Source organism: Dreissena polymorpha, chromosome 14 (assembly GCF_020536995.1).
Source record: "Dreissena polymorpha isolate Duluth1 chromosome 14, UMN_Dpol_1.0, whole genome shotgun sequence".
NCBI lineage: Eukaryota > Metazoa > Mollusca > Bivalvia > Myida > Dreissenidae > Dreissena > Dreissena polymorpha.
In genome coordinates, this window is record NC_068368.1 from 67146524 (window position 1) to 67170782 (window position 24259).

At 34.5% G+C, this 24259-nt stretch overlaps 1 protein-coding gene across 1 annotated transcript in view; it reads left to right on the forward strand.

The window, feature by feature from the left end:
- Positions 1 to 6199: 6199 nt before the first annotated feature.
- Positions 6200 to 24259, forward strand: part of LOC127857452 (receptor-type tyrosine-protein phosphatase T-like) — a 35291-nt gene continuing 17231 nt past the window's right edge. The window contains exons 1-11 of the mRNA XM_052393847.1: positions 6200 to 6221; positions 7823 to 7991; positions 8173 to 8258; positions 8678 to 8791; positions 11074 to 11252; positions 11532 to 11619; positions 12288 to 12352; positions 12769 to 12805; positions 13358 to 13461; positions 18179 to 18304; positions 18835 to 18983. Coding sequence (XP_052249807.1) covers positions 6200 to 6221; positions 7823 to 7991; positions 8173 to 8258; positions 8678 to 8791; positions 11074 to 11252; positions 11532 to 11619; positions 12288 to 12352; positions 12769 to 12805; positions 13358 to 13461; positions 18179 to 18304; positions 18835 to 18983 — 1139 coding nt within the window. The remainder of the gene's footprint in view (positions 6222 to 7822; positions 7992 to 8172; positions 8259 to 8677; positions 8792 to 11073; positions 11253 to 11531; positions 11620 to 12287; positions 12353 to 12768; positions 12806 to 13357; positions 13462 to 18178; positions 18305 to 18834; positions 18984 to 24259) is intronic.

A 24259-nucleotide genomic window follows, 5' to 3' on the forward strand; every position in this document is an offset into this window, starting at 1 on the left:
TTAAATTGTAATATATTGATAAAAAAAATGTTACAATAACACAAAATAGGCAAGAAAAATTACACATTGAAGACGAATTTCATAAAATGCAGCAAAGACAAATAAGCGCCCCGAGCCGATTATGACGAAAATTTTCGTACATATTTCCCTACAGTTACCGAAGCATTCGTCTTTTTATTAGGATCGGGGTTAGTGTTCGTGTGTCGTATAAATAGATATCGTTGCAGCAATTTTAAATGAACCGTTAAACTAAATTTAGATTCACATCGTACATGCATGATATACATGCTGGCGAATTCGACTGTACAGACATTTTCGATTTCAGAATTAAATATCTGGCTTATTTCGCATTTTTGACACATGTTCTTCTTAACTATGATTTTTTTTTATTGAACTATATGTTTAATAAGTTTGTTTACACATTTTATATAAATTCATAAATTTTTGACAAAATCGTATAGTCTCGCTTTAAAATGTTAATTTTGATTATTGTTTAAATAAATTTAAAATCTGATTTGGAAATTTCAAACCATTTTTTTGCAGTCATGTCATTTTGATATTAACATTCACAATTTACATTCCTTTAATCAGGCATTATAAATTTATGCCTATCAGCTATAACAACGGCATTGTAAAGCTTATGTTAAGACAATTTGACCTAAATAAAAACATTTCGTGAATAGCCTTAAGGACATTTTTTTATTTTACTAATGTTTCAAACTGCGAAATCATATATAACCATGGTAAAAACAGATGTGTTATATTATATCAGTAAGCTTGTATATTTTTATTAACGTTTTTTTTGCAAAGATAATGAAATGTTCCGCTGAATGAGTTTCTTAGCAATTTAATAAATTATTAATCGTTTTAATTATTATTGCAATCGACTCAATATTTAAAAGACAAATGATATGAAACTTTTAGTTTAAGAAATGCAACTTTGTTTATCGCTAAATTATACATACATTCAAATCAGCCAAACGTTAAAGTGAACAATAACTCTGTTAAAGTTTTACTTTTGAATATAAGGTCTCTACGATAGGTTGGGACGAATTGAATTGTTCTGGTCCAATTCTATAGGTTGGGACGAATTGAATTGTTCTGGTCCAATTCTGAATTCTCCTGAGCCTATCGTTCGTCATATCTTTTTCCCCGTCCGTCTGAAGAAACTTAAAATGAAATTAAATTTCAATTGCTGTCCACATTTACATAAATCCGAAAATTATTTACGATATTTTCCCCTTTTTCACACAATATAACAAAATGTGTTATTGTGAAACTCTCAAAAATTAAAAATTCACAAGATTGTATCATAAAACTGTGTGTACGGTACATGTTGGAGTATAGGTCTATTATTTCCTCTGTTTATCCGTCCGCCTGTTTGTTCATGTGCAAAAACTGCACAAATATATCAGATTAATCGGAATCCTTCTTTTTATCATACATGTAAACGTATATAAAGGGCAAAATGAAGATCATCCGCGGTGTATAATTTTTCCTCAGATGTCAAAGTCAGGTCACTGTAAATGAAAACGTATTGTAATTACTCCATACGTACATAAACGTTTATATATAATCAAAATTGATATACACACTTTACTGTATGTGTGACTTTATCTGTCCTTCTATCCTTTCCTAGTAATCAGGTGGTCCGTCCATAAAAACTAATATAAGGAATTAAGTTCATAAGATAATTATGATCATTAAGCTGGGTATAAATGATGAAAATATTATGCATAACTATGGCAAGCGGTTCGACGCATAATTCCAAGAAACTAGGTTTCTCATGAGAACCTAGGTTCTCAGAATGAGAACCTAAGTTCTCAGAATGAGAACCTAGGTTCTCATGAGAACCTAGGTTTTCAAATGAGAACCTAGGTTCTTGTGAAAACCTAGGATACCAAACGAGAACAAAAGTTCTCAGAAAGAGAACCTAGGTTCTCCTGAGAACCTAGGTTCTCATGAGAACCTAAGTTCTATGTGTCTATGAGAACCTAGGTTCTCATGAAAAACCTAGTTTCTCATGAGAACCTAGGTTCTCAAGCGTAAACCAAGGTTTTCAAATGAGAACCTAGGCTCTCATGAAAACCTAGGTTCTCATGAGAAACCTGGTTTCTTGGGATTTAATAAACCTTGGTTCTCATGAGAACCTAGGTTCTTGTGAGAAACCTGGTTTCTTGGGATTTCTTAAATTCTCATGAGAAACCTAGTTTCTTGGGATTATGCGTCGAACCGATTGCCATATTCGGTGACCGCCTCTTGTTCATGTTTCCGTGCATGGGTGTTCTTGAGGAATTAAATTAGTAAAGTAATCGGTCGACATTTGTCTGAACTCGTTAATAAAAAATTGAACTGTTTATGAAATACATCTTAAATTGTAAATATTATTTTGAGACTAAGATCAATCGTTACATAATACATTGTTACAGCATTAAATGAGTTTCAAATATTCAGTTCCCTTGTTCGGGCCTCAAACGACTGTACGATACAGTTTTGTATTTTAAGTATGTCTGTGACCTACATGTAGGAAGCAATCATTATGGTATAAAAAACAAGTTTTATCTCTATTGATTATGTGTAATAATGTATTATTCAATCGTAAGATATCGGCAACACTGCAAGAAAAACTAATGCGCTAAAGACTTTGCAAACATATTTCAATAACTTGAGATATCTGCAAAAATAAAGTTCTTAACGGCGTGTTTTCATTCTGTCTAGCCCGTGTGTAATCATATGTGAACCCCATTGATCCTGCGCCCTGAATAATATGTGTCCCGTATTCCAAACGAGCAAGTTTACGCCGTCCGACGCGTAATTCTGAAAACCTAGGTTCTCTGAAAACCTAGGTTCTCAGAGAACCTAGGTTTTCAGAGAACCTAGGTTCTCAGAGAACCTAGGTTTTCAAAGAACCTAGCTTCTCATGAGAACCTAGGTTCTATGAGAACCTATGGTTTCCAAATGAAATCCACGGATATGGCAAGCAGTTCGACGCATAATCCCAAGAAACAAGGTTTTTCATGAGAACCTAGGTTATCATTCTAGTAATCAGATGGTCCGTCCATAAAAAACTAATATAAGGAATTAAGTTTATATGATCATTAAGCTGGGTATAAATGATGAAAAGATTATGCATAACCATTTATTTCTTCAGAGGTTATATTTCCGGTATCAAAGCCATGTAGAGTATGTGAACAAATATAATTACACACATGTGAATCAAGTGAAAATAAAATGAAATGTTTTAGTGAAATGTACGTATTAAGAATATATTACTATAGTGTAACTACCATAGCGCAAACCATCCTTGCTTTGCGGTCTTCAAAATCTGGGAATGATACACATACGTCGTTTACTACTGGTATACATAAATATTAAACAGATAGCTGTCATACCTGGTGCACATTCTGCGATCAATTAACTGACCACCGGAATATATCTGCTTAATTGAAGTTGACGCTTCCTACATATCTTTTGGATGTATGTTAGCTTCGAGAAGAAACTTGAAATATAAGATCCGTTGTAACAGAGGCGCTTGCAAACTTTCGTGTCCTAATCCATGTGCAAATTGGTATACTATAATTTATAGAAGGCATGCCTTGCAGGTCTTTAAGGACAATATTATGAACATACAACGTGTCCACTGCATAGAAAACCGTGCATTTATAGCACACATTTTTTCTCTTCGAATGTGATGTTTGTGGAAAACTCACTTGTGCCCAACCAACTGATGACTTACAAAATCGATACTGTTTCAAATAAACTACAAACACGTTATTGTCCCTCTTGCAATGTATCACGTACCTTTGACTGTCAAATTTTTGCACACCAACAAAACATTCACAGCCAACCTATCTGGGCATGAATTGAGTACGCAACTTTAAATATTTTGAAACTATTTGCTTTGAGACATGCAGCCACAACTGTCCTGATTGTTCATGTTGCAAATACACTTGTACTCATTGGCGAGCATTGGAATGTAATCGCCAAAGAAGATAACAAGTGGGTTTCATTAATGCGGACAATATCAACAGCAGCAGCTCGCGAAACGAATGTTCGCTTGTACTGCAATATACGTGAATGATACATTCGGAAATATGTTTAACTGTATTTTAGTTGTGGTTTTAATTATCATTTATAATTAAAGATATGTTAAAGTTTAACATGTACCATTTCTTCGTGGAAGATACCTTAATTACTTTTATTGTTAACATAACGTAGATATTGGTGACGATTTCTTTATATAACTTGTACGTTTCACGCATGAAACATTATTTTACCATTTGCTCTAGTGTAAAGTGATTTTTTTCTATTCAACTTAATAAGCTGACAAAATACGTGTTCAAAATCGACGGAAACGATATATAATCTCGTAATATATTTAAATGCCGACCACCAGAAAACTGTAAAAATATCTTGTAAAATGGCACGAATCATTTGTTCCAGTGTCGCATACGCATGTTACATTGGTCCATTTAGTGAATGTTAGAAATATTAGATATGACACCTTTATAGAAAACTTTACAATAATGCACATCAACTATATATTGTTTATTCATGATAGACCAAATACTGGTTTTCCAACGGAAAACAAGCGCATCTACAGGCCTAACGGGCAATTGATCTGAACTGATAACCAGTGGGTTCAAACTTAAATCTTAAGTACACAAACGTTACTTTAAAATCTTATAAATGGTATATTGTATTACAAATTGATGAATTCCGACTTAAAACGAGAAACGAGTTATAGAACTTCATATAACGGTATCCTGTTATTTTTGTTTAACCATGCTTTCCATGAATAATTGTATTTTTGTTATATAAAGCTTTCGACCCTAAGCCGCGATATTGTAATGCAAATGCAACTAAGTGATAAGATGTTGATATGATGATGATGCTAACTGAAAAGCAAACAAGGTTTTTATACATGAAAAACATCTGGCCATTTAACTTACAGGTTCAGGTTTGAAAATACAATCGCTTGCCTACAAGCTAGTAACATGGCTCTATCTTGAAACTGGGGAGGCATGTGACACATTCTTGATGGTACTTCTATGTTGAGCAAATGGCCCTATGCACACACAGCATTACATGTCATTTGAACCAAATACGACTAATACAATTGAACGATTTTACAATAAATAGCAAAGCCGACGTTAATGTTATGTTCGATTATTCGACTATTAAATTATTTATAAAAAAAGCTCCAGAAGCCAAGCAATCTCGCTGGAACATTTTCCGATTGTTGGTCTATTCTGTCCCATATGATTTCTAAATGTACTACGTTAGATCCACGAATGCCAATGCAACAAACAATCATTTGATTTCAACAATATATATATAGAATATTATGTGAGTTCTGGATAAAGATCAAATTTATCATGCGAGGCTTACGCTTGCGCTAACACGGTTCGAGCCGAGCATGATAATCTTGATCTTTATCCAAAACTCACATAATATACTATTGTTCTATTGTTCCCTCCTTTTTCCATTAATAATTATCAAATATCGCATTTTTTGACGATTTTTTCCCGTTATTGAAAAAAAAACAGATTTTCCATTTTATAGAAAAACCCTAATCCGATCTAAAAATAGCGATAGTATAAAGCTAAAGTTTATACGATCGTTGTTATACTATCGATTTTCATCTGGTAATAGAATAAACCTATTTACCCGATCATGTTCGTGATATTTTTTGACAAGTGGTATGTGTATTATCATAATCAATTGTATGTGATATCAATATACAGCCAGGTGTTATTTGTTGTGGACATTAGTGTTATTACTGTACTTCGATTAACACATGTCCTAACATATTAATCGATGTGAAAAGTTCAAATGAGTTATAAGTGTACGTTTTAAACTTCCGTGTAGTATTCGACCCTCTATATCCGTTTTGGACATAAACCTGTATGCTCTATTGAAACCTATTCACATATTTAGTTGGTGCGTTTAAAACTAGTTTAGGTTTAACAGACAAAATGGTTTATAATATGCTTTTATTCGCATGAGTTATAGAAATACATTAATAAAGTAGACGTTTGGTGTGGTTCGGCAATGTACACGGCGTATGCGTTTCATCTAACATTGTACTAATTTGGTAAACTATATAACAATGCTTAAAAAGAGCGTGTTGTGTTGTGTTCGAAATTCTAGAGACGAACAATGGTGGAAGATATATCTTGTGTTTGTGTTAATCTCAATGAGGAATATTGTGTCTGAAGGTACTGACATACTGTTTGTTGTGATAGTTTTTTATTATTATTGTTCATTGCGCATCATATATTACACGGCATTACACATACTATCATTAGGTTATAAAAATCGGTACAATACTTATAGTTTGTTGTTACCAAATGTAATAAACGAACGACATTAATTACGTTGTATCTATGAAAGAACACATGTCGATGGTTGACAGCATATTGTGTATAAACAGTGATGTTTAATGTCTATTTTACATTTTATAGCGCAGCCTTGTTCAGAGCCATGTCGCACATGTGATACAAACAACACATGCACTAGCTGTGTTAATGGATACTTTCCGTCCAACAATCAATGTGCTCCTTGTGCATACACGGACTGTTTAACGTGTACAGACTCATATGTTTGTACTTCGTGCAAGCCCGGTAAATATGGTGCAACGTGTGTTAATCAATGTGGCCTTAACGGCCTTGGATGTAAAAACGGCACGTGCGATTTCGATGGAAAGTGCTCTTGCATTGATGGATATTATGGCTTACATTGTACGAAAATTTGTTCGAATCATTGCATTGATACATGTGATAAAGGTAATGGGTCATGCCAATGTAAACCAGGATACTTTGGCGAAACATGCCAACAGCATTGTAGCAGGCAATGCTTAGAATGTATACATGATGCACTTACTTGCTCAGCATGCCAATCTGGAAAATACGGCAAACTTTGTGAGTTGCACTGTAAACCTGAGTGTAATAGCACATGTCATATCTCAACCGGTAATTGCCTATCATGTCCTGCCAAGTGTGAAGCATGTGACAGTTCGCTTGAGAAATGCATCGGATGTATATCAGGATATTATGGAGCAAAATGCGAATATAAATGCCCTTCGCAATGTTTAACAAAATGCGATCAATACAACGGTCAATGTCAAGATACGTGTGCTTATCCGTGTGACACGTGCATGAACCGCACGTCTTGCACGCGATGCATAAGAGGTCACTATGGTCAAATTTGCGAACAGAAATGTCCCAATACGTGCGACAACTTAACATGCGACATACATTTAGGAGCATGCCACAAATGTATAAACAATACAGTCTACGGTAATTCTTGCAATGTGTCATGCAGTTCAAACTGTAACAACAACGAATGTTTGCAAGACAGTGGTGCGTGTATCAGTGGTTGCATTTACGATTATTATGGTCTTCTCTGCGATCGAAGATGTCCTGGAATGTGTTTAAGATCTGCAGACAACACAACTGCTGTGTGCGATATAGATGGAAATTGTATCGGTGGCTGTGTAAAAGGATTCGAAGGGAAAAAATGTGGTAATAACACGAATTATTGTTATAGTTCATATAATAGTATTGGTATATTATCGATGGGTTACACATTGCCAATAAAGCTTTAGCATATATATGCATTGAATGTTATATTAAGAAACACCCGCATGTCGGTAAAGGTAAAACTCACTTAAGTTTAATGTACAAACCTTGCATGCTTTTACAAAGTCAGTCTCCAAAAATATTCAATAAAAAATAAATATATATACGTCACCTCGACCATGTGTAAATTGCTTGTTTTTTAAGTCATATCAACATTTATAAAGTTAAGTTAAACGCAGATGTGAATGTAAGTGCTCCTGGTGGAGATGACAACAAGAGGAACCAACCTGCTGCCATTGAAGGTGACAATACGAGTAATCCACCTGTAGCTATCATTGCCGGGGCAGCAGGAGGGGGCGTAGCACTGATCATAATCATAGTTGTTATTGTGGTCGTTTTAAAACGGAGGTATTTGTAATTCGTCATTGAACTTTACACATTTGTTCTTTTAAATGTACAATGTGCACCAATATGTGCATAAAGACGCGTGTATTAGTGTTAATATATTTGTTCGATATTTTGTAATCATCGTCGAACCTATATAATATATATTTTAAAACAACGTTCGAATGTTTGGCAATGAAAACAGACGAAAGGCAGACAGTGAACCTCATCCAGGCTGTTCCAACGACTATCACACGGTAGATGAAATAGAGAAACATGTCGCTAAACAAGGTATTTTATTTAAATTACGTGATAGTGAATGACGCATGATATTCTAATGCATTATCAATAATGTTAACGTAAATCAATACAATTAACTTCGGTAAGATAAATGTGCAATTAATGATAGGACAAAAACTCCTTCGCGAACCAAATAAAGGATATTATACATTTTCTAAGAAGGCAGTTGTTGCTTGTAAACTGTTTAATAAGAACGATGTCATACCGTTAGGTTCATAAATAAGAGATACGCATGCTTTTTTTTAAATACCAAGGAAAGTTATGACAATGTTTATACCTGTATACATATTCACATTGAAATATACATTGGTCTATAGATCCGTAGCAGTAGAAGCATTATGCGTTTCAAATATTATACTACATCTTGTTTATATTTATGATAGATTCTATTCTATTATTATAAAAACAAGATAAACCAGCCCCAGGAAAAGCTGATTCTACTAATAAATCAAAGAGAAGCGGTGATGTTCCAAAGTCGAAAGCTTCTGTTGCACTTGACACCGATGAAAGTGTACTGGAAATAGGTATTGCCTTTTGTTTTGTATTAAAGACCAAACCGTAAATATGAGAGAAGCGCTTACATAAACATGCCTTTTACTTAGATTAACAATGCAATTATTTGTAAGCATTGGTTGCATATATGCCTAATGGATTAATAATAATTTTCAAAGCAATATATTATATCCCATATATGTGCTCACTGTTATCTCTTAATTCGCGATGCTTAAAAAAAGACCACACAGGTTTTCTTTAGTTTTTTAAACGGTGGTACATTATTCTTAAACTTGAAAGGTAAATAATGATTAAGCAAGCATTTAGGTAGTATGTTTTACAATTCATACCATAACGCATACAAATGACATTCATTATGAATGCATTAAATGACAACGAAAGTTGTTTGCCACTGTTATCGTGCGTTGTTTTCCGTTTTAAATGTGTTCCAAATGTTGTAATTACTGTTAAACATAATTGTTTTTTTTTGGCAGGCTTTGTCAAAACGATCGCGTATACGGGACATTTTACAGTGCTATTTTAATTTTATTGCATTATTCAATTATTCTTTCATATACGCCAAAAGCTGTTATGTCATTCGAACAAATTGTCATTTTATATATAATTGACAAAACTATTTAAAAATGTTCCATGTGTATGTGTACTTGTGAATACGGTTGAACCAATATTTGAATAAAGAATTACTCATATTAATATCTATAGTAAATAGTAGAATATGTTCAAGCGTGACTTAAATTATAGTTTTAAAATCTAGACCAAAGGCGACTTAATGTCGAAATACACATAACAATGAAGGGAAATGCCTTCTTGGAAGCGAAATCAAATTTAAACTCACAATCGGTTTCCTTCAATCGATTGTGATAAGGTCCGAATTTCCGTTTTATGTAAGCGAGTCTGAGTGTGTATATACGTATAAATAAAGAAATAGCGTAAACAGTTCAAACATTTGCCTTTACGATTCGCTTTGTTGATTGTTTTTATATATGGCACTTTCTACAGTTGGTATATTCAAGTTTCTTTACATATCACACAAAAATGCATTTCCCAAACAATGTGCATCGAATAATCTAGTTTTAGCTTCACGTTACATTCATTATAAACGTCTCAAACATTGATACATTGGGATAAACACTTGTCTGTGGCAGTAACTTATCATAACGCAATAAATAAAACGGTTATATTCCGACAATTTAAGGGTGTAAATGAAGTAACGACAGGGCCGTGCACATGACATTTAGACTTGGTGCGGGAGGGGTTGCCTCTTCCTAATAGAGCTTGATTTATTAGGCAGTGTTCAAGGTGAATTTTAATGCGTATAAAAACCTTATTTTGTGCTATATATTTATGGTATATAACAAGTAAATCAGCACCTTTCTTAAGTCTAAAGCTTTAACCATTGGTGCGAAATTTACACACATGTTTAAAGCTTTATATTTCAGAATGTAAGATGTTTTATGAAGAATGAAAAGCAACCTTTGAAAATCAAAAACCTTTATTTAGAAATGTAACATAAAGTATGACTCTAGAGGAGATTTGATTTCAAAGAGAAAATACTATTATGGTTTTATGTCAGTAACTAATCTAATAGTATTTTCTCTTTGAATTCAAACCTCCTCTAAAGTTTCAAAGTAAATTCATAATAAATTGTTTATCATCTAAAATACAGTTGTCACAGAAATGTATCATAAAGTATGACGCTAGAGGAGGTTTGATTTCAAAGAAAAAATACTCTTTTGGTTATATGACAGTCGAACCTCTGTATCAGTTCCATCCATTCGCTGTTTTTCTGTCCTTGGCCAATCTAAAGACGTGTTACACCAACCATCGATAGATGAAGCATTGAGCACAACGGGTAATTGAGATATAGGGGATGTGTGTACAGAGTGATAAGAAAACATAGCCTAGGGGCTGATCTCCGCTGGCGAGTAAATTAGCGCTAATCCCCTTGTGTAGCAGGGGCAATAAAATACATCTGCGCATTTGTATCGCGGGGAAGTGTTCTATGGGCCCTTTCATGTGAGAAAAATTTTCAGTAGGCCCATTATTTAACAAATCATAACTCGATAGCCAGCTGGGGGAGGGCCGGGCCCCTGGGCCAAGTGCCTGGGTACGGGCCTGAATTATATGCTTCTTAAATTACCGTATGTACCGTCGAGATGACTACCGTGTTTGTCCTATTTCTACCAAGGTTGCGGGATTTGTTCAACTACTCTTATCAGGATCCATTCATATCACTATATATCTTATGACGTTTTGTTTTACTTAATTTTCTCATCAAATCATGTTACCTCAGACGAAGATGATAGGCGGATTCTTGCAAAACACCAGGGTAACCCGAACAAGCATGCACAACAGGAAGAGAATGTCTACTACATAGGACTGGAGGATATCAAGAAAAGAAAGATTGCTGTCGACCAATTGATGGATTTTGTTAGATCCAAACCTTTTGAATATTTTGAAGAAGAATTTGATGTAATTTTTTATTTGCAAAGTTCGTAACTTTATATCTCAGATTATATGTCAATATAATTTTGAAAAGTAAACGACAGCATCAAAACATAAGTGTAAATAGCTTTAATGAAATGTCTTTCGATATGAGTACTCAAACAGCGAGGGTGTTTCTATATGCAGAATGATATAAAGTTCCAATTAATTTCCATCTTCACCTTATCCATTTATACATTTACAAACTGTTCAATATATTTTGCTGCTATGTATAAGTCACGTCATTTCTATTCCACCTGGTTTTAGAAATTCCCCTACGGGCTAACCAGAAGCTATGACGTGGCAAGGCGAACGGAAAACTTGGTTAAAAACAGATATCAGGGCATTTATGCATGTAAGTCGGTGTCTGTCAGTGCAGTTTATGAAACAATTAAGGTTACGTATTAATCCATTAATGCCTAGTGGACTCTCCCATCCTTCTAAATTGGATCAATTTATTTTCAAAATTACGGATGTATAGTATATAGGTTTTTCTATATTTAGCATATTTCTTACAGAAATTCCTTTATGCCAACAGCGTAGACACAGATGAGACGCCGCTTGATGCGGCGTCTCCTCTGGGTCTACGTTGTTTGCAAAGGCCTTTTTTCTGGACGCTAGGCATAAATGGGTTAAGTAAAGGCATTTTATTATTAAACAAAAATAACGTTTACAGTATTACTATTTACATGCATGCACATTGTTTTCACATAATTTAATTATATCTTGATGATTAAATAGTAACACAAACACAAACTATACTGATTCGCGTCTTCGTTTTACTCTATATTTGAAAAAGCAATCAAACGTTTAAAACTTCCTACATGGTTTGTACATAAACCTTCACTGTAATTTACAAATTCAACTACTACAAAATACCCTTTTTCAACCACTTACTACACTTAGCAGATGGGATTATATTTCTCCTGTCCAATGCGTTTAACATTGATTAACTACATTTCGACAAGTCGGAATGCAGTATTGGATTTCCAAACAGAGATCTGTATGCTTGACTGGTTTCAGATGACGAGACAAGAGTAGAAGTAAAGGGAGGCGACTCGGATTACATCAATGCAAGCTTTATTGACGTGAGTTGAAAACTACCTGAACCTTCGCCGTAAAATGTTAACATCCGAACCTTGTCAATAAAAGACAATTCGTTACCGCAAATATTTTTATGATTTAATATGTAATGGAATTCTAATAGTTCATTTCATGCCAAGTCTCGCATAGTAATTGAAGAATTCATAGGTTTATGATCTAGCAGAAATGATCCTATATCATAAAACATAAATCATGCATAATTTATGTTTTAACATCCTGTGCGAAATAAGAAAATTAACACAGCGTGACGTTGTCGCAATTCGTGTAACGATGCTCTAATTTTAAACGATGCTATAATTTTATGCTCAAATGTATCTATGTGATTTAAGATTTTATACCTTCACCACTAGGTCCAAAATGTTTATATTTCACTTCTTCACATGTAATTGCTTTATTTCAGGGTTACAAGAAGAGGAATGCATATATTGCCTCGCTTGGTAAGTAAACACAATGGCGCATAAGTAGAATAGAATTGTATTGCGCACCATATCATAGCTATATATTATGTTTACAGCACATATTTACTTGCATTCTGTCCCTTTCGCAAGTACAGTTTGAATTATTAATGTTTCTGCCTCCTTATGCCAATAAAATACCACTATACTATACGTGTCGTAATGAATTTATTCGCATGTTGACCTTTTTGACCCCCAATTATTTTATATAGGTTACATCCACGTATATTGTGAGTAATCTAATCACTCTTGACGATCAACAACATCGACTAAAATATATGAGCCGTGCTCTGTGAAATGGGGGTTGCGTAAAGTGTCGTGCCAGATTAGCCTGTGCAACTCGCACAGGCTAATCAGGGACGACACTTTCCAATTGTCTGATATTTTTCATTTCAAGAAAGTCTCCTCTTATCAAAAAATGCAGTTTAGGCGAAAGTGTCGTCCCTGATGAGCCGGTGCTATTTGATGCTATTTGATTATTACCTTATAAATTTGCATGTTTTTAACGTTCAGTTTATTTCATAAATTCTCCAGGCCCAATGACGAATCAGATGGGAGACTTCAGTGTATTCTGGAACATGATCTGGCAACAGAAGGTCGAAACTGTCGTCATGGTTACCAATCTGGACGAAGAGGGGGTAAGTAGATGTCACATTTGGTACAAATGTAAATGTGTCTTGAAAATCCCCACATGCTCGATCATTGTTAAACTTTATCGAAAATATATCCTGTACAATTGTTTTTTTTCATATTCATATTCGTAATATATAATTCACATGTATCGGTGGTACAATTGTATATATCATTTGAAATATTCTGTTTTGGTGACGAATAGGCCTATCGGGTCGTTTGAAAAACTAATTTGCATAATATATTAATATGTTGTTTTGATATATTGCACGTGTCACTATAATAAACAATTTACTTACTATACAGCAATATTAGGAAAAGAATTGAACTGTTTAAGAAAAAAAAATGGAATGTTTATCTGTTAAAATCACTTTCTTTTACATATATACTTAAATATATGTGTTATGTCTTGATTCAGGAGTTGTTTTGCGTCAATTAAGGAACTGTAGCACGTTACATACAAGCTATTATAGTATTTAAAATATTTTTTTACAAAAATTATTTAAATTAACTTAAATTCGTTTCTTAATCTTAATCGTATTTTAAAAAAGAACAAGCATGCATATGTCACGTAATAACAATTACGTATTGTTCGTGGAGAACACACAGTAACAACTAATGTTCCTTTCTGTTTTTATCGTGATTTATTTCTGTTGAATATATTCTAACACAACACAACGTTTCCAAAATGTTTGTCAAATACAAGATACATGCGAAGCCCGCAATGGGCCCATCCCGCGAAAGCCAGCAATAATGCGACTTGTATGTTCGGCCGTTTAAGTAAGACCGTCTTTCATACAACGCAGATGCCAATTTATACAATAATGGACAAATAAATTGGGTGACGGCTGTCTGGATGATTGACTTTAACATGAGTTGAATTACCTGATACGGGATGGCTTTATGTGTGACTTACAAATCTTGTGCATATATATGCCAATAATTAAGCGAGACCACGTTTGTTTAACTGTCACCTGTCATTTAACATGAAAATATACACAAATTAACAGTGTTGCATGTGCTTACAATAGACATAACAAATTAGTGAACCCAGCCATGGGCCATAACTTGGTGCATTTTTTTCGTCTAATTTGACGACGACATATGATGCCCATTTATGCATTTCTTCATGAAGACAGATATTATGTATTCAGTTACACCGAACAAGGAATATACATGAAATACACCAATTATGCGACATGAAATACATCAATTATGCGACACACCTCATTTTCATTAAAGAAAGATTTTATATTTTATGATTTAAAATCTTTAGAAAGATCAAATCCTGAATGACAAGTGTCTTACAATATCATGTATCAATGTTAAATGACGTTGATCGATTGTCCACGTAACACTACATGCGTTGTTTGACTAGTGACCTCCTGTGCTGTCCATTCGAAGAAGGTATTGCCCGGGTTGAATATGTACCTGTTGCTGTCAAGTAGATGTCTTGGTTTGTTGTTTTCTGTCTATGTTGATTCATGGGTAATGTTATCTACCATTGCTGTCGTGAAGAAGCTCTATCTATCGCCAAACTGTGTAGGCAAATCGCACGTGGTCGGTTGCACTCATCTGCGTATCAAGGTTCACATCGAGGCTGGATATGTCATCGTGGTTTCTGTTGTTTTTGTCGCTGAACCAGCCGTCATCACGTCGTTGTTTCTGTTGTTGAATCCATCGTGATATTGTCTCTGGATATGGTGTTGATGCGTACCGCGTTGCTTATCAATTGTGACGTATGTTAAAACCTTTGTGATCGCATTGTTGTTTCTGTTGTTGTTGATTGTACTTTTGTTCTTGGTTCCAGCGTCTTCATTTCTCTTGGGACATTAAGATCTTCTATTGGCCATAATGCTCACGAGGTATTAACTATAGCAGTGTTCTCCTTGATGTCTTAGGCCTCGGAAGTATCATTCCAAATGCGTTATCTACGCACGTCAAACAGTTGAACGGCTGCATCTACTCTATAGTGTTTAACGTCACAAGTATTGTGTCCAGTGTTCCGTCACTTGTTGTCCTTCGAAATCTTCTGGCGTTGGTCTTCTTTTAGTGATAGAACCAGGTATTCACTTTGAGAGTAAACGCCGTGATGTTCCATTCTAATTATGTTGTTTGTTTCTTCTATTCGTTGTGGAAGGCGTTGTCTCGCGAAGTCGCTCTTCTTCGGCGTTGTCTTCAAATCTCGATATTTTTATCTGCGTCGTGGTGATACAAGTATCAGTTGTTCAAAATCATGGCAAACATTTATAAATATCTCCTTAGTTATTGTTAAATATCGTCATGACAACTTACTGTGATATCTATTTCAAAAAAAATAAATTCTTTACAACGAAAAAATATTAGTCAATTCCTCAAAACATACTTCGGATAAGTACATGACAGTTTGACATCTGACAAGCCATTTACTTAATATGACTTGTGTACCGCCTTAGGCATAATATCATTACTATTTCGACTATTTGGTATTTTGTCATTTTACTCACGTGCAGCCAGTAAATTTTTGACAGGCGCGCGCCACTTTATTGACCTAGAGTAATGGGTAATAATAGACGTACCTGTTCATATCATGGTTTCATAAACCTCGTCTTTATCACTATAGTTTTGCCGTTGGTCATAGATTTATTGACATGTTTGACCTGTGCACTTGTAAAAATGCGCAAATATGACAAGGCAGACTTTTATATATATGCATTCATAATATAAGAACCTTTATCGGTATACTTCAAAATCCAGGTCTTTGCTCCTAATCGAACTACTCAAATAATTCTTATGCAACGTCGCATCTTCTGTCCATAGCGTAATTTGTTTCGATGGCACAGGGATAAATTCTCTAACTCATGAGGACGCTAAGGTTATCACAACCTCGGGCTCGGTATGTCCGAACGCTGATCAGTCAGCCGTGCTCATAAAATATAATTGTAACCCTTAAACAATTATATTAGAAATTTAATGCGTACATATCGTTATATTTTAACTGCGCATTACGCGTCATATCGCATTAAATTCTTACTTAAAATTACTCAAGACCTTCAATATTACCGATATCCTACATATACTTGCAATCAACACAATGACGTATATACATATTTACATAATATTTTTTTGTGTGTCTGCTCTATTCATATTCGCACTCAGCATTATTTCTCTTATAAATGTGTTTACCCTCCTAATTTCTTTCTTTTACAATTCGGAAAACTATTTTTAAATTTTCCAATAATTTTATTTATTCGTCCTCTTTAATTTTCTTTATCATTCTAAGAAACAAAACCCGCCTTATTTTCTTTATTAAAATAATAAACAAAACTGTCTAAAATAATATAAATTCCTAAATTCTTAATTCTGCCAATGTAAAATACTAGGTAAATTCTTTGAATATTTGTATCATCTCCGAGTTTTTTCTACTATATTAATAAATAAAATCACCGCCAAAGTTTCTTTATTAAAATAATAAACAAAACTATATAAGATATTATTATTTCCTTGTACGTTTTAATTAAATGGAACTTTACAAAAAATACCAACAATTTAAAATGGACTTGTGCGCAAAAAACGCACGTTCGTATACAATCTTTATTATAATCATACACAATTTATATAAAATTCTTTAAATATTCTCAATGATTTGTTCGCCTCTAATTTCATTATTTCTATAACTCATAAAAATAATGTAAAACTCAAATATCTCTTTTTATTCTCAATTCACCGTTATTTATAAAAATGTACCGATAAATGCAAAATTGGCATGATTTTGATATTTGTAAAATTTGTTCGTACATAATTTATTATCATCACTATTATTTTTAACATCTAACTACATTAAATTCTTTAAAACAATTCTTAAAAATTTCGTTGTCATGACGCCTTTTACTTTAATTTTCTACTTTATAAATTTTGAAATTCCCTCTCCAAGTTTGCCATAATTTTTTTAAACAACTGACCTGAATTCTTGTCGCGTTGTGGTTGTGCTGTTTTCATTTTTTCGGCACGTGATCGCACTTGTGATCGTACTTCGGTCGTATCCATGGTACACGGCTCCATAAAATGTACTGTGTCACGTAATAACAATTACGTATTGTTCGTGGAGAACACACAGTAACAACTAATGTTCCTTTCTGTTTTTATCGTGATTTATTTCTGTTGAATATATTCTAACACAACACAACGTTTCCAAAATGTTTGTCAAATACAAGATACATGCGAAGCCCGCAATGGGCCCATCCCGCGAAAGCCAGCAATAATGCGACTTGTATGTTCGGCCGTTTAAGTAAGACCGTCTTTCATACAACGCAGATGCCAATTTATACAATAATGGACAAATAAATTGGGTGACGGCTGTCTGGATGATTGACTTTAACATGAGTTGAATTACCTGATACGGGATGGCTTTATGTGTGACTTACAAATCTTGTGCATATATATGCCAATAATTAAGCGAGACCACGTTTGTTTAACTGTCACCTGTCATTTAACATGAAAATATACACAAATTAACAGTGTTGCATGTGCTTACAATAGACATAACAAATTAGTGAACCCAGCCATGGGCCATAACTTGGTGCATTTTTTTCGTCTAATTTGACGACGACATATGATGCCCATTTATGCATTTCTTCATGAAGACAGATATTATGTATTCAGTTACACCGAACAAGGAATATACATGAAATACACCAATTATGCGACATGAAATACATCAATTATGCGACACATATGTGATTGCAGAAGACAAAGTGTGAGAAATATTGGCCAGAAATAGGTGCAACAAAGCTTTATGGGCAGGTGTCTGTCCATATGATGACTGAAGAGGTGTTTGCTGAGTTTACCCGACGTACCTTAAAAATAGCAAAGGTAATGAAACATGAATATGGAAAATAAGATCAGGTAATAATATTTATTTATAAAACATCGGCATTTATATTTAAAACAAGTGCACACACATACACAATCATGGAGTACATAAGGTAAATACAAGGTAGAATATTGAAAAGTTAAACACACGAACGGATACAATTGAAGGCATACACAATTGTGTTCTCCTTACTGCCATTCAAATTTTAAATACAATACGTGAATAAACTGTGCTGTTAATGTAATAAATGCAAAAACGTTGATTGCTACCTGACGAACAGCAGACAGACACTTTTTCAAGCTTATAATTACAACTCAAAATAGACTAAAGCTTCTTTTTTTAAATTAACACATAGTTTTATCCGCTTACTAATGAAGTTATAGTTTCTGTTTTATCTTCTTCGAACGAATTATCGTTAGCGTTCGCGCAAAAAAATAACTTAAGTATTGAGAATTCGATAACGACATCGTTTAACTACCTTTATTATTATACCGTAATACGAATATGCAAATAATCGTTGCATTACCAGGGTAAGAGCGACCGGACCCTTCATCACCTGCATTTCACTGCCTGGCCTGATAGAGGGATTCCAGAGGACGTAACAGCGATCCTGGAGTTCAGACATAGGGTGCTGAAGCAACAAAAACAGTTGGAAGGTCCTACTCTCGTTCATTGCAGGTATATAATAACATTGGTTTGCGATTCAGACGGTTTATATGTGTCAAGTTAACGGTAGAAATGGATTTGTGTATTGCTTTCAGGACTATTTAGTGTCCAGTAACACATTTGTAACGACAAATATTGATAGACCTAAAACATAAATAAATAAATAAATAAATACTTGTGATCAAAATGTAATTCATAATACTTTTTTCGATATAGACCATCAAATTGATGGGAAATAATATTAACACAGCGTGGTGAAATGGTATGTCTTGTTTTATCAGACTTCATTGCCGGTATACGCCGAATTCAAATGCGAAGAAGGGCCACCGGAAAAACTTTGCGAAACCGAAATTTCGCAAACTTAAGTACCCTTTTTCTTAAAGATTTGCTACTTTGAGACATAGTATGCGATAAAAGTCTTATCGTTGATTAATAATTGGTTATTTTCACTCAAAAAACGCGTTTTTTTCACTATGAAATTTATAAGCAAAGTTGGGGTTCCCATGGGATTTTTGCATTTTCCCATGGGATTTTCGATTTTCCCATGGGATTTTTTCTCCCATGGGATTTTTTTTGTCCCATAATTTGCAAATGGGAGAAAAATCCCATGGGATTTTGAACATTTTAAAAAACGTGTTTTATTTGCGTTTGCAAGTATTTTAACGTTATTTAAGGACTGTATATTGGTTTTATGCCAATTATATATAAAAATATTTAGTAATAAAAAAATCCCATTTTAAAATGGGAGAAAAAAATCCCATGGGATTTTTTTCTTATTTTGAGAGATTTATTCATGAAACTTTCAGAAACATCATATTTTATGAAATGATGAACAACTACGATATTTTAATGCGTTTAGTCGTGTTTAAAAAAAAAAAAAAATCCCATGGGATTTTTAAATCCCATGGGATTTTTTTCTCCCATGGGATTTTTTCTCCCATGGGATTTTTTTCCAATGGGATTTTTCAGTTTCGTAAGCCGAATAAGTTTCTTAATGCGAAAAACAACAATAAAGGAAATAATAATTATAATTTTGAATAATAAATTGAATAATATAAATAACATGAATATTTTTAAAATGAGTTACAATTAAAGGTTTATGCTAGTAGAACTTATCATTTCTTGTTCGAGCAGATGGTTGAGTCCAATTGGTGAGTATGCCAGCTTAGAACCAGTATAAATGCATCGCAGACAGACAACGCTGTCATACTGTACACACCGCTGAGTAACAATCTTTATTGCATTTCATTTTGCAACAGAAAATGAACTCCGTAGTATAATTGATCTTATATATGCCCTCTGCTTTTGAAAGCGTGCAACACATTAACATAACAATAAGTCCATGCCAAAAACTATGTGCAAATTCCATTCAAAGCTATATACACATTATAAAGGTCAGATGACCCGCGTCATGCGAAAATGGGTCTTATGTCATATGCGGCCGAAGTTGGTCCATCCTAGCTTGTCCAACCGCGCAGTCTGGTCAGGTACTACGCTGACTGATATATAAAGTCAAGCCATGATTCGTGGTCTCATATCCAAACTCGGTAGCTCCTGTGCGAAACTTTCACCGGAAACGACGGCACCGAGACGGGCGCTCGAACTTTGCGGATGCGCGTTATATGTTATATATAATAGCGCGATGTGTTTTTTCTTGCCTCAAATTAGTAAGCCCAATCAGCGTTTTATTGTGTTCTTTGCTTCTACTATTAACAAGAACTTCAACTGATACGAACATGAATTTTATTTTAATATGTTTATTTAATGCTCGGAAAACTCATTGTATATTTAGACTACTACTTATAAAACAAAGTCGGGTTTTCAACATCTGTTTTCGGCATAAAAATTGTTATTCCAAACCAGATTTTACGCACTTTACTGTACAAAATACCGTTAGGGCCACCGTGGTTACTCATTAAAATCCAGAGGGCGAGAATGCGAGAACGCGAAAGTACGATGACGACAGTGCGACAATACGATGGCGACAATGCGTTCGTACGATTGCGAAAACGCGCTAGTACGATGACGACAATGCGACAGTGCGACAATACAATGGCGGCAGTGCGATAGTACGGGGCGACAATGCGATAGTCATATCGTACTGTCGCCGTGGTATCATCGCAATGTCGCCATCGTTCTATCGCATTGTCGCCATCGTATTGTCGCACTGTCGCCATCGCATTTTCGAATTGCCGCCATCATTCTATCGCGTTATCGCATTGGCACCATCGTACTATCGCACTGTCGGCTATCGCCATCGTATTGTCGCACTGTCGTCATCGTATTTTCGCACTGTCGTCATCGTATTATCGCACTATCGAACTGTAGTATTGTCGCCATCGTACTATCTCACTGTCGTCATCGTATTGTCGCACTGTCGTCATCGCACTGTCTGATTGTCGTCATCGTATTATCGCGTTCTCGCATTGTCGCCATCGTACTATCGCATTGTCGCCATCGTATTGTCATCCTGTCATCATCGTATTGTCACATTGTCGCCATCGTACTATCGCGTTCTCGCGTTCTCGCCCTCTGGATTTTAATGTGTAACCACGATGGCACTAACGGTATTCCGTAATACTGCTAAAGCACAGTATGATTAGGTCACTCCCAATGCTCAAATCTCTATGTCTATTTTAGTAACAACACATGTCTATGGAAGGATATTTAGGTAAAAGTTACATCATTCGTGGTGAATATTTACATTATGACTGATGCTTATTCTAATTTGCTTTATGACAATTCCAACATGCTTGTTGTCTATTCGTTTATACTTGATGATTGCTGCAACATTACATCATTCATGAATAATATTTACATTATGCGTGATGTTTATTCTAACATGCTTCATGACAGTTCCAACATGCTTGTTCTCTATCGGTTATACTTGATGATTGTTTCAACATGCTTGGTGACTATCCAATGTTTGTGTGTTCATTATTCCTGAAACCAGTCATAATCGGTTTTGCCACTAAGCGTCATTAACAACGGCAGTTAGCAACAGGCAGTAAGCAGAATGCAAGTTACTAAATTATGACATCAGGTGGCGCGCGTTTATTTTCCGTATGTTGAATAAATTACTTTTCGGAAAAAAAGCGAAAACATCCGAATCATTTTGACTAGTAAACTGAATAAGCTGAATTAGTTCCCTTCGTTATATAATCTCCATTAAACTAAATACGTTCATTATTGCCATGAAGACCAGTAAGTTTACACAATGAATTGACTGCCGTGAATGTTTTTGATATTTGTAAGATGCAATTGGCACTCAAGAAATTATACATGTATTTTATTCAGAACATAACGGGGCTGATGTGTTGGAATTGTGGCCCTTCCCTAGTCCAAAAAATTACAGTATACGTAATCTACCGATGTGCATTGCATATAGACCTCATATTTATAAAGTAGCCCAAACCCCCATTGCCACAGACCTGTGCGTGAAACTTTCAGATTTCTCTAGTCTGTTTACCATGCTATAATTACAATTTCTATAAACACATATTTATCATTTTATGACTATATAATGTCTGTGGTATACAGAGAAACGTGAAAGTTACAAGTACTCGTGTCTAGTACTGTACAACTATTGTACTCCTCGTTGAGAAAACAACTACTTCATCTACATGTATTAAAATATCATAAAACATAATTTTCAATCAAGTTGGAAAAAATCAATAAATAAATGTCATATAAACAGGTTTGTCATGAACGTTGACGTCGCTCTTGGTTACCAGAAAAATTCCCACGCACGGATTTCAACCGTCATTGTTTACAATCAATGAAGTGCATAAGTACTTGAATTTGTATAGTGTTTTTTAAAAGTGTCCAGCTACAGGTGGTTAGCGTGTGGCTATAATACTAGTTAGTGAAAACATATTTTGGAATGATAAGTAATCATATCATAACGAAAAATAAACTTTTCTTTAAAAAAATAAGTTAAATATATATTCAACAAGGTATCCAACTCGAAATCATCCGAAAACGGGATGCATCGTTTTAAACAGCCATTACTTCATCAATTTTGCAGCGATTTTTACGATCTTGGTCTTATTCAACGCAGAAATAAATTTCCTTTCTGGAAATGTATATGTCTTGCAATATTTTTACAAATACTGGGTCAACTTTTAAAAAATAACACGATACACAACTCGCGTGACCCAGCTGTGATCGATCAGACAGTATTCATGACTGAAATCTTCACGGGGAAATGGGCATTTTCCCTGCAAAGTTCACGAACCTCGATACCATAATTCAATAAAACGTATGAAAAAAACATTCTTACCGTGCTTGCCGTAGAATTATGCATCAAAACTAACTGTCCAGCGCATTTTCAAACCTTTGTTTACATACATTTCAACCAGCTGACAATTTAAACACAAGAGTGATTTCATTGCTCCAATGCGGAGTTGTGTCTTTACAACTGGAGATTTCATTCAGAAATACGGTCTGATCGATAACAACTGGGTCAAGCGAATTAAGTATAGCTTTATTTCTTAAAATTTGACCCAGCATGTGTAGAAATATAACAATATATATACATTTCCTAAAAGGAAATTCATTTCTGCGTTGAATAAGACCGGGTCATGAAAATCACTGCAAAATTAATTTAGTAATGGCTGCTCAAAACGATGCACCCCGTTTTCGGATGATTTCGAGTTGGATACCTTGTTATATATAAAAGGGTAGTGATTTTTTTTAATAGAAAATTTGATTTTTCGTTTTAATATGATTATTTATCATTCAAAAAGATGTTTTCACTAATTATTATCTAGCCACACGCTAACCACCTGTGTGTCCAGCACGTGTGCCGGGAGAACAGGGCTTAATGTATTTTCGTTAAGCTCTATAATATTTATATCCAATCTGTATGAAAAAATGTCGGTGAACATTATTCCGGTGTTAATTTTTGAAAATATTGAGGCATTCGTTAATTATGGATCTAAAACGGAACATTAATCCGCAAAAAAAACACCGGGCATATTGCATATTAGATCGGACACATGAAATTATTTCGAAAGAAAGCAATAAGAGTTTCAATTCTACATGAGTAAGTCTCGCTGTGCACGATTACGCTCTTACTGCTCGTAAATATTTGACTCTTGGCAAATACCTAGTGTTTTATTTTGCTTAATCTAAATTGTGTCATGCATCTATATGTACTTAAAGCAGCATGACCAACAGCTCTTTCATATGTGAAAGAGATTGACACGAAATACCTACCCATCTATAATAAAGTTTATATGTGCACTTCACTTAATCGTGTCATACTTTCAAAATTATCCTCATAA